Genomic DNA, 17,225 nt, shown 5'->3' with positions numbered 1-17,225 from the left:
ACAGTTCAGTAAAATGTGCTTGATGGTCATATGGGTTTGGCAAGATATACATATGGAAGGATCTTCACCAGTCAGTAAAAATGCATGTGTTAGTCTTGAATGGCCCAGTCGGCATCTGTTAAACACTATTTGTTCATGCCTAGATTTACAATTTTGAGAGTAATTTCTTTGGATCCTGGGGTTTATTTCATATAATTTATTGCTGTTGCACTCATCCTATTCTGATTGCCACTTATTGGTGATATACGAGTTTATTAATGGCCTGAGGTCAGAGGGTGTCATCTCCAAGTTTAATGCCTCTTTTACAGCCATATCTGCTTTTTCATTTCCTGCCAAACCAATATGTCCCAGCACCCAACAAAGGATAATGTTGAAATCCTTCTTCTGTAATCAATGTATTTTAGTCAAAATGTTTATGATAATGGGATGATCAGTCTCCATAGATTCAAGTGCTTGAAGGCAAGACTTTGATTCTGAAGCGATTAAAAAGTTTTGTCCTTGACCCTGCTCAATATTTTCTAGTGTCAGTAGCAGTGCTTAGGCCTCAGCTGTGAAGATAGAGCTCTGTTCTGGAATACGTATGCCATATTGTTGATCTCAGTCACTACTGCTGCTGATACACTGTTATCTGTTTTGGATCCATCTGTGAATACTGTCCTGTGGAGTGGGAAACTACATTTCAGTTCCAAGAATTCCTGTTGATACACGTTGGGAAGTGTTTCTGCCTTTTTTAGTTGTGCCAATGCCATAATAATAGTTGTTTTTTTCAAGGTCCAGGGGGGAACAGGCCAAAAATGATACTGTCTTATGTTGTCCAGTTTGATGTTCAAATTCTCCAAGTATGGTTTAATCCATATTCCAAAAGGTTTGATCGCTTTAGGTCTAGCTTCATACAGATAAGAACATTCTGGTTGGAATGCTGGTGTAAAGGCCGGATTACTTAGATTTGCTTTTGACTGCATATTGTAAAGCCAGTTTCAGACGCCTATTCTGGAGGGAAGGTTCACCGACTTCTGTATAAAGGCTTTGAATGGGACTTGTTCTGAAGACTCCAAGAGCTAGACGTATTCCCTGATGGTGTATTGTGTCAATTGTTCAAATGTATGACTTCCTTGCCTGACCATACACAATACTCCCGTAATCCAGTCGGGATCTAATTAATGTTCTATAGAGATGTAAAAGAACGGTAGTGTCCACACCCCATTTTGTATTGGCCAGCACTTTTAAAATATTCATTGTTTTAAAAAAAAACATTTCCTCAGCATCTTCATATGTGGGATAAAGGTGAATTTAATATCACAGACAAGGCCAAAGAATTTGAAATCATTCACTACTTTAATGGGTTCTCCCTCCATACTCAACTCTGGGTCGGGGTGTAAGGATTGGAGAAGGCAAAAATGCATGCATACTTTGTTTTGGAAAATCTGAATCCGTTCTTTACTGACCAGTTGTTTATTTTATTTATGCATAGTTGTAGCTGTCATTCAATTATATTCATGTTTTTCCCTTGATAGCATATGCATAGGTCGTCAACATATTAACTTGGGAGTCTGTGTAACTGTGGGGGTCAATAACTTTGATTATACTATTGATTTTGATGCTGAATAAAGTCACTGAAAGAATGCTTCCTTGTGGAACTCCTAGCTCTTGTACATGTGGGTTTGATAGTGTAGTTCCCACTTGAACACGAAAACGTCTGTTTGTCAAGAAATTGGAGATAAAGATGGGTAGGTTGCCTCTGAGCCCAAGTTCGTACAGGTCTTTGAGTATTCCATATCTCCAGGTGGTATCATAGGCCTTCTCAAGGTCAAAGAAGACAGGACAAACGATTCAAGTCTGATAAGGTGGTCCAAGGTGCTTTTGCTTCTTCTAAACCCACACTGGTAATCACTAATCTTATGCTCCGATTCCAGAATCCATATCAGACGGTCGTTGATCATTCTCTCAATGGTTTTGCAGAGACAGCTAGTCAGAGCAATTGGACGGTAGTTGTTTACGTCAGAATGATCCTTACCTGGTTTGGGGATGGGAATAATTATTGCTTCTTGCCACGAAGGTGGTATATTCCCTTTTTTCCAAACATTATGAAAAATCTCCAGGAGGAGTAGTAGTGTTGTATGTGGTAAGTGCTTCAGAAATTCATCATGGATTCTGTCTGGTCCAACTGCAGTATTATGGGAACGTTTGATAGCACTTGTAAGTTCCACTATTGTGAAGGGTTGAATATATGGCTCAGTGTTTTATGAGAGAAAATTCAGAAGTTTCTGTTCCTGTTGTATACGTATCTTATTGAATTCTGGTCGGCAGTTGTCTAATGAGTTCATTCAAAAGATTTTGCTAGTATATTGGTTATTTCTTGAATCGTAGAAACGAGAGTGCCTTGATGCTTGTTGTGTCGAATTTCAGATTCTTCATCTTTGTTTTTCATCTTTCGAATCAGGTTCCAGATTTTTTGTGATGGTGTATTTGCTGTTAGGTATTTTCTCCAACTCTGTCTTTTTGCATTGTTAATAACCCTTCGTGCTTGTGCTTGGCATATCTTAAATCTTACTAGATTTTCTTCTGTTGGGTGTCTGTTGAAGATTCTCTCTGCCTTTTTCCAAGCTTTTATGGCTTTTTGCAGTTGTCATCGAACCATGGGTTATGCCTGCGACTTGGTTTTGGTGATGTCTTAGGGATAGTATCATTTTCTATTTCGATCAGCTTGTCTGTGAAACTTGTAACTGGGTCTTGGCTGTCTTGGGTTGCTGAATTAAGTTTATTGTAACATTGGGTCTGGAACAGGTACCAGTTGGCTTTCCTGAGATGCCATCTTGGAATATTATGTTGGATATTTGATCTTGTAGATGAAACGATTAGGGGAAAATGATCACTTCCACATAGATCGTCCCAGGTGCGCCGTGAGAAATCAAGCAAGATATCAGGTTTACATATTGTTAAATCAGTTTTTGAATATGTTCCATGTCCTGGGTGCAGGTAAGTGTCTGAGCCATCATTGAGGATACACAGTACATTGTTACTGATAAAGTCTTCAAGTATTTTTCCCTTCCTATTTGTGCGATTTCCTCCCCATAATGGGCTGTGACAGTTGAAGATTGTTTAGATCTTGAAGTGTAACAGGTGTATCTGGAGGCAAGTAAATGGAACACAATGTGATGGCCCCATGGAGGGATAAACGTACAGCTATTGCTTGTAGATTAGTATCTATTGTGACCTGACTGTGAATTACATTGCGATGAACTAAGATGCTTACTCCTCCTGAAGGACGTTGTATGTTTGGTCCATTTGCATTAAAACTTACAAACCTTTTTAGGGATATTTGACTGTTTGGTGATAAGTGTGTTTCTTGGAGACTGAAATGCAAGAGCGTTAAATAACATGAATAGTCGTGAAGTTCTGCAAAATTTGCTTTGACACCTCGACAATTCCATTGAATAATTCTGCTACTTATCAAGTTGGTAGCACCGGAACTTGGACTCTACTCCTACTCTTAGGGACTCCAACTGCGGGGTTCTAAGATCTCCGCCATATCTATATCTTTTATATGGTCAGCTTTCCGTGGCCTGTTCTCCTCACTAGCCTTTTGTTGCTGTGCTTTTGTGCTTTGTTGTGCCTTCTTTCTTTTTGATATTAGGGAATGTTCCATTGTCAGATTTGGTTCTTCACTAGCTCCGGTTTGTGTTTGACTAGTAGAGGTTTGAGTGCTTTGTGCTTTCTTTTTTGACGAAGGTAGGTTTTTGTTACTGATTAACTGTGGTTTATCTTTTGTTAGCCAGGTCACATCTGTCTGGCACTGAACTGTCTGTTTGGTTGGTAATGTTACAGATGCAAAGGATTTCTCAAATGTAAAATTTAGGAGCTTTTCCACCTCTTTGCATGCTTCTGCATAGTTAACTTTTTTTTTTTTTTTTGACATTTTACTCTTTGAATTTATTTTTCTTTAATCCATATAGGAGAGTGTTTTGATGAGGCTGGGTGATGCCCTGAGCAATTTCGGCATTTTGATGGTTTTAAACTTCATGCCTGTCCTCTCCGCAGTTGTAACAGATAGGATTGTTCTTGCATCCAGCGGAGCTATGACCAAACCTCTGACAATTGAAGCATCTTAGGGGGTTAGGGATGTATATGTCAACAGGGACCCTCAAGTAGGTAATTTAGGTTTGTTGAATGTCATAATATACATTCCAGTCTTTATCATTTGGTCTCCTTTTTTTATTGTAATCCTCTTTACACTTGTAACATCTTGTTGTGTTAGTTCTGAGGCTATTTCAGTCTCATCCATGTCTTGTAGTTCTCTAGTTCTTATTATGCCTTTGCTAGAGTTTAGGTATGGGTGTAAAGATGACTTCATAGGAACACCAGCCAAAGTATTTGCACACATTAGATTATCTACATGAACTTTCTTTGAACATTCAACCAGAATCTGGCCTGACCTCAACGTTTTCTTGACTTTGACAGTTCCTGCAATCCCTGCAATGCCTTTTTGAATTGAGTTTGTAAGTGCCATGTCAGGTGATTGAGATTCTAAAATTATAAATCTCTCCCAGTTTCCATTTTTTGGAAAAAGTACATATCTAGCATTCAAGTCATCATCCGAATTCTGTTCAAGTACCCAACTTTTGGGAGTTTGTTTGCCATATTTATTTTGTATTATTTCATAATTCTTGCTCCCCACCTGCCTCTGAGCCCAACAAGGGATGCACAGAGCCGCAGAACTTCAGCAGATATGCACCAAGGATACATGAAAGATATACTCTTGCAATAAGAGCTAAAAGCTCAAATTGTTTGACTGACCCTAAGCCACCACCTTCAGGGAAAAATGTCATTGTGGCTGATTTAAATGCCAGTAATTGCCCAGGGCACGTCATGACCAGCCACATGAGTGGATCAGGCCTCTCCAACCGCCCGTCTATATGAAATTAGAGCCAAAGCATTATGTTGGATCTGGGGGAGTCGCAACTGCCCACATTCCTCAAATGCCAGGATCTCTTCTTCCACAGACACGGGTCGCCACTTACGGCCAACAAGTCACCCCATTTGTCGCCTTTTACGAACAGCAAGGGGGTGCTAGGGACCTATTCTACCCCGGGGCCCCAAGGGGGAAATTATGAATGTAGAAGCATAAAATGTGATCAAAAAAAGCATATATTATAAATAAAAATGAAAGTGTAAATGACTAAATACTCTGTCATGAACATAACAAAGATTAAGGCTGCACTGAAGCTTCGTTTCATTTTCAACATGAGTTGTACTAATAACCTGGACATGAGGCACAGAGAAATGAGGTCTACATGTTTTCAAAGTCCTGAAGCACCTATGAACCAGAGAGAACAGTAAGACACACATGTTTGCATTCAAACACGAACACAGTGACATCCAGAAAACAAACTACAGTTAATAAGTTACTGGTTAAAGAGAGTCTGTAACAGCTAACATATTTCTGTTCATCTTCGGTTATACATATAAACACTTTTACGTGTGCTATGTGTGTTTGTGTTTTGTGCCACTAACTGTTTTGAGTGAGCACACCGCCACAGAGTCAATGAAGGTGACTTTACTGAGCTTTAGAATAACACAGTGCTGTGAACTCCAAGCCCCCTCTTGATCTAAAGGACATACTGTGGGATTCTCCACTTTACCTTTACACACTGCCTGCATATAAAAGACATCTGACAACTAAAATTTACACACACTCAAATGAATGGAGATCTGGGAGATGTAAAGGAGGCTGTGCCTGTTTAAGTGATGTGAAGATTTGGTCTGCATTGGCGTAGTAAAGTGGATTACAGCAGCAGAACACAGTCACTCCAGGGACCTGGCATGCCTAAAACCACACAACAGAGAAAGAGAATTACACCTGATATAGGGCAGTGAGTGTGTGTATGTGTTTTATTGCTGGAAAATCTGATGGTAGCTGGTCAAAGCTGCTCATTTATGATCATTAGAAAGGATGGGAATCAGTAGGGACCTGGAAATATTAAATTGATATCTGGGTCACAATACAAAAATATTATGATTATTTATATTTAGTGTATAGTCATTTAAAACTGCGATATATTGCTATATTTTACCTAGCTGGCTAAATCAAATTTAGATAAAATATTTATAATATCTAAACCTAAATCTTGTTCTGTTACAATGCACGTGTATTTACAGTTGAAGTCAGAAGTTTACATACACTAAGTTAACTGTGCCTTTAAGCAGCTTGGAAAATTCCAGAAAATTATGCCAAGCCTTTAGACAATTTGCTTCTGATAGGAGGTGTACTGAATTGGAGGTGTACCTGTGGATGTATTTTAAGGTCTACCTTCAAACTCTTTGCTTGACATCATGGGAAAATCAAAAGAAATCAGCCTCAGAAAAAAAAAAAAAACTGTGGACCTCCACAAGTCTGGTTCATCCTTGGGAGCAATTTCTAAACACCTGAAGGTACCACGTTTATCTGTACAAACAATAGTATGCTAGTATAAACTCCATGGGACCACGCAGCCATCATACTGCTCATTCTGTCTCCTAGAGATTAACGTAGTTTGGTGTGAAAAGTGCAAATCAATCCCAGAACAACAGCAAAGAACCTTGTGAAGATGCTGGAGGAAACAGCTAGACAAGTATCTATATCCATAGTAAAACAAGTCCTATATCGACATAACCTGAAAGGCTGCTCAGCAAGGAAGAAGCCAATGCTCCAAAACCGCCATAAAAAAGCCAGACTACAGTTTACAAGTGCACATAGGGACAAAGATTTTACTTTCTAGAGAAATTTCCTCTGGTATGATGAAACAAAAATGGAACTTTTTGGTTATAATGACCATCATTATGTTTGGAGGAAAAAGGGTGAGACTTGCAAGCCAAAGAACACCACCATCCCAACCATGAAGAATGGGGGTGGCAGCATCATGTTGTGGGGGTGCTTTGCTTCAGGAGGGACTGGTGAACTTCACAAAATAGATGGCATCATGAGGAAGGAATATTATGTGCATATATTGAAGCAAAATCTCAAGACATCAGCCATGAAATTAAAGCTCGGTCGCAAACGGGTCTTCCAAATGGACAATGACCCCAAGCATACCTCCAAAGTTGTGGCAAAATGGCTAAAGGACAACAAAGTCAAGGTATTGGAGTGGCCATCAGAAAGCCCTGACCTCAATCAGATAGAACATTTTGGGCAGAACTGAAAAAGCATGTGTGAGCAAGGAGGCCTGCAAACCTGACTCAGTTACACCAGTTCTGTCTGGAGGAATGGGCCAAAATTTAAGTAACAGTGTGAGAAGCCAACTCAAAACATTTGAACCAAGAAAAACTATTTAAAGGCAAATACTAACAAAGTGTATGTAAACTTCTGACCCACTGGGAATATGATGAGAGAAATAAAAGCTGAAATAAATAATTCTCTCTACTATTATTCTGATATTTCACATTCTTAAAATAAATCAGTGATCCTCCTAACTGACCTAAGACAGGGAATATTTTCTCTGATTAAATGTCAGGAATTGTGAAAAAGTTTAAATGTATTTGGCTAAGGTATATGTAAACTTCTGACTTCAACTGTATATCTACATTAATAACACATTTCTTTAAAATGTGCGAATCTTCAAAAAAGATCAGGGGCTCGGACCATACATCAGGGGCTTAAGCCCCACGAAGCCCTACCTCGCAACGCCACTGGTCTTGACTTCTCTTTTATCTGCATAGGACTTTGGTGCATTGTGCAATTATATTCTTAGCTCATTCTGAGTTTGGATTTTAATTGTACAGTAAAAGTGTGAGTTGACCTAATGCTACAATACATTTTGCGTTCTCAGGCTTGCTTTGAGTGGTGGTCAATCTGTTTTTCCCAAAAAAATTCAAATGTAAATAATTTAAAAAGTAATATTGATTCTTCGTGTTTAAAAAAGGTAACAAAATATTTTTTTTAAAAATAAAAAAAATGGCAATACTTTGAAATATACATTTTTCACCATTAGTGGTCCAAGGTGGTTTAGGTTGTTAATCAACTGGACTACCAGCTGGTGGAGCCAAGATCAAATTGGTTGATTCTGACCGACCACCTTGGTTGAGCTGGTTAACCGTGTTCCAAAACACAGTTTGGACTGCTTGACCAGCTTGACAACCTTAGGCTTGTATGAACCGTTTTCTTCCAACAAGATTTTGTGTAAAATATTCCCTTTGAGTATTTCTCCAGGTCTTAGTAAAAGTCTGTGCCAGCAATGTGCCCAAGAACGGACGACCTGGGCCTGAGAGATTTACAAAGAGAATGGATAAGGGTTAGTATTGGAGAGAGAGAGAGAGAGAGAGAGAGAGAAAATGGATATTAGGCAATGGAGATCACTCACTGTTGTGTCCTGAAGACAATGATAAAGAGAGAGAACACTATTGCAACACCAAGCCCCAGGTTCAGGTTAAACACCAAGGCACTGAGCAGTGTAGCAACCCACACAACCTGCAGTCTTATTTGGGAAATACACACAGGAAACTCCCTGGATTAGAAGCCTACATGGAACTCTAGCAATACCTCTAGTATGATTATGGATGGATGGCTGGGTGGATGGGACTGGATTTTACCAGGTCTAATCGGTCTGTTTTCCAGAGTTTTGGTACGTTTACCTGCGCAAAAATCCCATGCAGATTCAACAAAATTATGACAGCCAAGACTGTCTGAAACACACACACACACACACACACACACACACACACACACACACACACACACACACACACACGTTGGTGCGGCTATCCTAATGAGGACTCTCCATAGACGTAATGATTTTTATACTGTACGAACTATAGATTCTATCCCCTAACCCTACCCCTAAACCTAACCCTCACAAAAAAATAATCTGCATAAAAAAAACTAAAAAAAAACTTTGTTTAGTATGTTTTTTTTAAGCGATTTGAATTATGGGGTCGATTTGAATAATGTCCTCATAAACCACATTTATAGCATAATACCCTTGTAATTACCAGTTTGTAACCTAAAAAAAAGTCCTCGTAAACCATCCAAACCTGCCCACACACACACAAACAAACACACACAAGAAACAGATTTTGCAATATGTCAGTGGAACTTTAGGTTCTGTAAGGCTGTGTAAGGTTTTTACTCCAAGACCTTACATGATGACCTTGATCTCTCCTTCTCAGGTGTCTTCTCTGGGATCTGCACAGATAATTCTATTGATTCTGCCGAAGTTTGGTCCCTTTCTTCAGCAGCTACCAAAGGTCCCATTACCACCTACAGTTAGCAGGAATAATTTACACAGATCTAGTGTAACAAGATGTTTATTTTTAAAGTGTGTATGTGTATGTGTGTGTGTGTGTGGGGGGGTGTTGCATTTTATCAGTTACCCTGTGCTGATAAGAGTGACACAAATGTTAATGATCAATGTCTTTCTAATGGAGTCACATGCGGAATGTTCATGCAGCATAATTCATTTAAGTAGAATAAACCAAAATTCCATCACAATTTAAAAAAGGTTGTTTTTTTGTAATTGATTGTTTAAAATTTCAGTTTACATTTGTGCACCATGATTCAATTCCTTTTTAATTAAATTCCTGTGCTTCATGTGGCCACTTTCTGAATATTAGTATGAGAGTAAATGCATCTGTTATCTTGGTGGAAAGATAACTACCAAGTTGTAAAGAATGTGAAGTAACATATCTATTCTCTGAGAAAAGACTAAATGTAATCATCTTTGGCTATGTTACTAACATTTAAACATGTACCCACAATAAAGCACCAGAAATCTGGATAATGCATTAAAGTGTCTATTTAAGTGAATTGGTCCCAAATGACCAAATGTTTTGCATGTACATTTGGCTATAATGTAAGGTTGTTTTTCACCAAAGATCAGGTAAAGGGCAGCTGGTGTTCTCACTTGAGCCTGTATTCTCCAGCACCATACTACGAGACATTGAGCCGCACACTGTAAAGCACTGGAACATCACTCCAACAGATTTACACAGACCCATAGCCAGCAGCTCCTACAGTAGGGTGAGACAATTTATGATCAGAAGAGGAGGATGTTGCATAGTTGGCGTCTACTATATACACTATATGGCCAAAAGTTTGTGGACACCATATGTGCTTGATGAACATTTGATTTCAAAACCTTAGGCATCAATTTCCCCCTTTGCTGTAATAACAGCTTCCACTCTTTTGGGAAGGCTTTCCACTATACTGATGTAGTAACATGGCTGCAGGGATTTGCTCTCATTCAGACACAAGGCTATCAGTGAGGTCAGGAACTGATGTTGGTCGATGGGGCCTGACTTACAGTTGCTGTTCCAGTTCACCCCAAAAGTGATCAGTGGGGTTCAGGTCTGGGCTTTGTGCAGGCCAGTCAATTTCTTCCACGCCAAACACAGTAAACCATTTCTTTATGGACCTCACTTTGTTCACAGGGGCATTGTCATGCTGGAACAGAAAAGGGCTATCCCCAAACAGTTGCCACAAATTTGGAAGCACACAAAGCCCAAGCCATTACATAAGGGAACATTAAGATTTTTCTTTACTGGATTTAATGGAGTAACCAAATTCGTTAATTAGAAGGGGGTGTCCACAAACTTTTGGCCATATAGTGTACATGCCTAATTATTTAAGTAAATAATCTTAGTCATATTGGGAGGTTGCAGTAATATATGATGTTCAAGCTTAATTCTTTCCATGTTACCTGGTTGCTGTGAAACTGGTACCCATGTTTATGAGCAAACATCGTGCCCAATGAGGCTTGGAAACCATAGCCCACCACTGCAAGTGCAAGAGCTGCCATAAACAGCTCTTGGGAAAAGGAAAAGCTTGGAAAGGACGGAAGTGAGAGACTTAGAGATAAATAAATAAATTTGTTGAAATAGTTTAGTTCCAAACAGTTTCTTCTTACTTGTATTATGAAGAAAACTCACACTCTGCTGACCCCGTTGGCATGGGTCCAATGATCTGAATTCCATACTGATCAGACAAATCAAACTGAATTGATGATAGAGTGGAACATGGAAAATTAATTTATATAGTAGAGAAACATGAGCAAAAAGGCAACACTGCTGTTTAGTCGACATGAAACCAGCATTCGCATTCCTTTTTCTTTTGTAATGTGATGTCTTTCTGACTGAAATAGGGTATTCAACAAGAAAAAAAAATGAAGACTTGAATGTATACATCTGGAATTGATTGGATTATTGAAAGTGGATGTTATATACAAGAATGGAGCCAGGTGATGGGGGTTGAAAAATAAAAAATAAAAGGGAGTGAAGACATAAGCCAAAAAGGAAAGTTGTTTCAGTGGTGAAGGACATGAAACTTATTACATTTTTATGAAAGATTACAAAAGACAAACAATAAGACTAAAAATGTGTATTGAGACAGTAAATAGTGTCAACTGAATAAAATTATTTCGTAATGACTTTTATGTGTGTTTGCACGCTCCCACCAGTACTAACTCCCATGGAATGGGAAATCGAGTGCTCCAGCGTGAATTTAGCAGTTTTCCGCCAACAAGTATCACCAGAGAGACAAGAGAAACAACCAGTGTTGCTGGTAATGCTTGAAAATTTGGAATACACACTGATGTACACACATTCAGTACCAGAGATATATTGAGGGCATAAGATAAAATACACAAAGCTCATTCTCACCCAAACCACAGCAAAGACCCCTCTGTGTCTGACTGTGAAGATGCCCATCAGTAAAGGCAGCTGGTGAACAGTCACATGGACAACAGCTGCAAAAGTGTATCCACTGACCAATGGCTGAGACAACCACTGACACACTCCTCCACAATGCAACACAGAGTAGAATCTGCAGAAATACACAATTATTACAGCTAGTTTGGGGACAAATTTGTACCCACTGTAAATCTGACAAAACCTTCCTTTGGGGTATTTTGGTATTAAATAAGTTAGTTATTTAATATACATAAAATAATGTTTTTGTATTTTCTTAAAATGTGAAAAAGTTCTCTTTTAGGTAAAGGGGTAGACTTGGGGTAAGTGTTAGTCATATAGTCACTATAATTAGCTTTATATATAAACATAGATATCTATAGATGTCTAGTATGTTTCATGTAGATAGCTATGTAAATGTGTGTTTACCTGTATCAGTCCACATAGAATGGACAATTGAGATGTAATGGCAACTCTAGTCCTGTCAGCCTCTCCTCATCTTCCTCCCCTCCACTGCCTGGCAACACCGCATCACCAGTCAATGTACCGACCATGATGGACAGGATAGAAAAAGTACCTGTGAATCAAACAGATCATTAGCCAATTAGACTGACATTCAACCTGAATGTCCAATCACAATAGGGCAGACAAAATCGAGACTGCAAGTCACAAATGGACCATAAATTGTTTTTAAGTAAGTTTAATGTGTATGTTTTATTAAGTTTAATAAATAAATTGTGTTGCAATGTTGTTACACTATATAGAACATGGATGGAGAGACGATGTGTTTAGATGTTCCAAAAATGAAGTAAATAAGAACAGGGTAGGAGGAGGAATACAGACCAAACACTGGAGGAACTGCAGTGAGCAAAGCATTAGCCATTCCTATAGGGAGAGAAAATATGGCAGAAAATGAACAGTCTGTGTGTAGGGGAGTGCTTGCATTTCTGTACAATAGAATTAGTCATTACATCCACTTTATCTGTCTGCTTTGACTGTGTTCATTTTGTGTCAATGAACACAGTCACAAAGAAAATTATTGGCTGCCAACCAATAATACAGATCTGTAGGTGTCTGCGATGAGAAACAGGGCAATGACAATCAGGATGGACCCCTCACATTGGAGACCAGAAAGGAGAGCCATAAAAATGTATTATGGAAGGGACATTTTTAATACTTTTTTTAACTACATGAAGTTTATAAATTTTCAAATCTTATATACACTTACTTAGGAACATTAATAAAGTGCCCGACGTGGTCTTCTGCTGTTATAGTCCATCTGCCTCAGAGTTTAATGTGCATTCTGAGATGTTATTCTACTTACTACAATTGTACAGAGTGGTTATCTGAGTTATCGTAGCCTTTCTGTCAGCTCGAACCAGTCTGGTCATTCTCCATTGACCTCTCTCATCAACAAGGCGTTTCTGTCCACCAAACTCCCGCTTACTGGATGTTTTTTGTTTTTGGCACCATTCTGAGTAAACCCTTGAGACTGCTGTGCATGAAAATCCCAGGAGATCAGTAGCTAGAGAAATACTCAAACAGCCTGTCTGGCACCAACAATCATGCCACAGTCGAAATCACTGAGATCAAATTTTTTCCCCCATTCTGTTGGTGGATGTGAACATTAACTGAAGCTCCTAACCCATATATGAATGATTGTATGAACTGCACTGCTGCCACACGATTGGTTGATTAGATAATCGCATGAATAACTAGGTGTACAGGTGTTCCTAAAAAGTGCTTAGTAAGTATATATAGAGAGAGATAATCGCATTAATATTTTAGTATAGGTGTATTATGTAAAATAGATGCATGTTTGAAACTATACTGTAGCTCAGGTAACACAGGTGTGCATGTATGCATCTCAGACCTTGTGGCAGGTGCATGATTCCCACACTGATTCCTGATATCAGATGTCCTGTAGCATTGTTTATGAGTGAGTATTGTGGTAGCCATGACAGTAGAGGAACAACAGACAGGAAAGAGTTCTTCAACCTCCGACCTGAACACCTGATGCACACAGATATAGAGGTAGATTATTGCATACATCTATCCATCCATCCATCTTTTATAGCCACTTGTCTTTCAGTTGTGCTCAAATGTTTGCATACCCCGGCAGAAATTGTGAAATTTTGGCATTGATTTTGAAAATATTACTGATCATGCAAAAAAAACTGTCTTTTATTTAAGGATAGTGATCATATGAAGCCATTTATTATCACATAGTTGTTTGGCCCCTTTTTAAATCATAATGATAACAGAAACCACCCAAATGGCCCTGATCAAAAGTTTACATACCCTTGAATGTTTAGCCTTGTTACGGACACACAAGGTGACACATACAGGTTTAAATGGCAATTAAAGGTTAATTTCCCACACCTGTGGCTTTTTAAATTGCAATTAGTGTCTGTGTATAAATAGTCAATGAGTTTGTTAGCTCTCACTTGGATGCACTGAGCAGTCTAGATACTGAGCCATGGGGAGCAGAAAAGAACTGTCAAAAGACCTGCGTAACAAGGTAATGGAATTTATAAAGATGGAAAAGTATATACAAAGATATCCAAAGCCTTGAAAATGCCAGTCAGTACTGTTCAATCACTTATTAAGAAGTGGAAAATTCTGGGATCTCTTGATACCAAGCCAAGGTCAGGTAGACCAAGAAAGATTTCAGCCACAACTGCCAGAAGAATTGTTCGGGATACAAAGAAAAACCCACAGGTAACCTCAGGAGAAATACAGGCTGCTCTGGAAAAAGATGGTGTGGTTGTTTCAAGGAGCACAATACGACGATACTTGAACAAAAATGAGCTGCATGGTCGAGTTGCCAGAAAGAAGCCTTTACTGAGCAAATGCCACAAAAAAGCCCAGTTACAATATGCCCGACAACACCTTGACATGCCTCACAGCTTCTGGCACTCTGTAATTTGCAGTGACGAGACCAAAATAGAGCTTTATGATCACAACCATAAGCACTATGTTTGGAGAGGGGTCAACAAGGCTTATAGTGAAAAGAATACCAACCCCACTGTGAAGCATGGTGGTGGCTCATTGATTTTTTGGGGGGGGGGTGAGCTCTAAAGGCACGGGGAATCTTGTGAAAATTGATGGCAAGGTGAATGCAGTATGTTATCAGAAATTTGCATTCTTCTGCATGAAAGCTGCGCATGGGACGCTCTTGGACTTTCCAGCATGACAATGACCCTAAGCACAAGGCCAAGTTGACCCTCCAGTGGTTACAGCAGAAAAAGGTGAAGGTTCTGGAGTGGCCATCACAGACTCCTGACCTTAATATCATCGAGCCACTCTGGGGAGATCTCAAACGTGCGGTTCATGCAAGACGACCAAAGACTTTGCATGACCTGGAGGCATTTTGCCAAGACGAATGGGCAGCTATACCACCTGCAAGAATTTGGGGCCTCATAGACAACTATTACAAAAGACTGCACGCTGTCATTGATGCTAAAGGGAGCAATACACAGTATTAATACATGAGAGGCGGTGGAACATGCTTTTACATCAATGAAAGTTGGTGTACAGATGTAACAACGTTAAAGAGGATGTGTTGTCCTAATTTGGAAGCGCTTCAAGAACTATACACTTCCAGAGTGAGGAAAAAGGCTGGAAATATCACTCTGGACCCCACTCACCCTGCCCACTACCTTTTTGAACTGTTGCCTTCTGGCCGGTGCTTCAGAGCACGGAGCACCAGAAACGTCAGGCACAGGAACAGTTTTTTCCCCTCAGGCTATCCATCTCACGAACCGATAAATTACCCCTTTGAGCAATAACTATGTGTAATACACAGTTTAGACTTTTTTTATATTTATCCAACACATCCAACCTCTTCTGCCATTTCATTCCTCTGAGAGAAAAATAAAGAATTTGCACTGTACATAACAGATAACAGATTTGTATTAGATTGCACTACATATGTGTGTATGTATGTATGTGTGTATGTACATATGTGTATAACTATTTTTATTATAATCTATGTCTTGCTGCTGTTTTTGTATTGTTGTGTACTGGAAGCTCCTGTCACCAAGACAAATTCCTTGTATGTGTAAGCATACTTGGCAATAAAGCTGATTCTGATTCTGATTAAGAACTAAGGGTATGCAGACTTTTGAACAGGGGTCATTTCATTTTTTTCTTTGTTGCCATGTTTTGTTTTATGATTGTGCCATTCTGTTATAACCTACAGTTGCATATGAATCCCATAAGGAATAAAAGAAATGTATTTTGCCTGCTCACTCATGTTTTCTTTAAAAATGGTACATATATTACCAATTCTCCAAGGGTAGTGCTGGCGCCTATCCCAGCTGTCTCAGGCCAAAGGCAGGGAAACATCCTGTACAGGTGGCCACAGGGCTAACACACACAAACATTATTGCATACATTATTTTTATTTAAAATATATATATATATACGTTCCTGCTAAAGCGTGATCACAATTATCTATAAGCTCAGGTGCACCTTAGGTTGCTATGTTGGGCTGGTCATGGTGCTCAAACAAACAAAGCAATGTTTTCATAGTGCCACACTGTTTACATGTTTTAGGGAATCAGCATATGAATAGCTTTCTTATAGTTGTCTCTGCATATTATTCTTGAATAGGAGAAAGTATTTTAACATAAAAATAAATAAAAATACACAGCTGACCTTTAAATAAACTCTTGTACTCATATCCCACCCACACTAACCAGAGTCTTTAGCTCTGTTTTTAGCTTTTCCCAGACTGTTCTTCTTTCCTCTGCGCTGTCCCAGGACATCTAGTTCTGCTTCATTCAGACCATGAATGTGATCTGGATTGAAATTCTCACTCTGTGAAAGTCTTTGATTGTCCATCTGCAGGAAGAAGAAGAAAAAAAAAATGGTTAAGACAGGCACAGCTCCTAAGACAATTAAAACAAAGCAATTTAAGTAAATGTGTTTTCCAGAGACTCTAAAAGAAAGGCAGATTTTCCAGGAAATAAATCGGGTGTACATGATTGTGTGGCTTATGTAATGTGACCTTGAACTCGGAGCAAACCCACATTATCTCTCTCACAAACAAACACAGAAGCTAAACCAATTAATGTGAAAGACTTTTACATGAGAGAGGAAGTGTGTGTGTGTTTGGGTGGTTTACGAGGAAAAAAATTTTAGGTTACAAACTGGTAATTACAAGTGTATTATGCTTTAAATGTGGTTTATGAGGACATTTCTTGTGTCCCCATAATTCAAATCGCTTAAAACATACTAAATTCTGTTTCTTTTCTTCTTTTTTTTTATGTAAAAATGCAGAACGTTTTTTGTGAGGGTTAGGGGATAGAATCTATAGTTCATCAAGTATAAAAATCATTACGTCTATGGAGATTCCTCATAATGATAGCCGTACCAACATGTGTGTGTGTGTGTGTGTGTGTGTGTGTGTGAAAAAGAGAGAGACTTTAACCATTTAGTCTTATGGGTAACACAACAAAACGGTTGTATACGTTAATATTAGTTAATGGAATAGTTAACATGAATGAACAATACTTTTACAGGATTTATTAATTCTGATTAGGTTAATTTCTTCATAGAGGCTACTA

The 17,225-nt window shown here is 38.9% G+C and overlaps 1 protein-coding gene across 1 annotated transcript; it reads right to left on the bottom strand.

The window, feature by feature from the left end:
• Positions 1-4,515: 4,515 nt before the first annotated feature.
• LOC127415395 (solute carrier family 26 member 6) lies at positions 4,516-12,624 on the bottom strand. The gene is given in 14 exon segments (XM_051654106.1): positions 4,516-5,652; positions 5,735-5,819; positions 8,160-8,234; positions 8,334-8,440; positions 8,563-8,724; positions 9,107-9,207; positions 9,873-9,978; positions 10,668-10,815; positions 10,908-10,986; positions 11,417-11,533; positions 11,577-11,847; positions 12,082-12,144; positions 12,147-12,231; positions 12,426-12,624. Coding segments are annotated over 14 exon segments (1,680 nt in total). The 5' UTR covers positions 12,536-12,624; the 3' UTR covers positions 4,516-5,481.
• Positions 12,625-17,225: the final 4,601 nt, after the last annotated feature.

The sequence above is a fragment of the Myxocyprinus asiaticus genome, chromosome 24 (assembly GCF_019703515.2).
Source record: "Myxocyprinus asiaticus isolate MX2 ecotype Aquarium Trade chromosome 24, UBuf_Myxa_2, whole genome shotgun sequence".
Classification (NCBI taxonomy): Eukaryota; Metazoa; Chordata; class Actinopteri; order Cypriniformes; family Catostomidae; genus Myxocyprinus; species Myxocyprinus asiaticus.
This window is presented reverse-complemented; position numbering and strand designations above follow the sequence as displayed.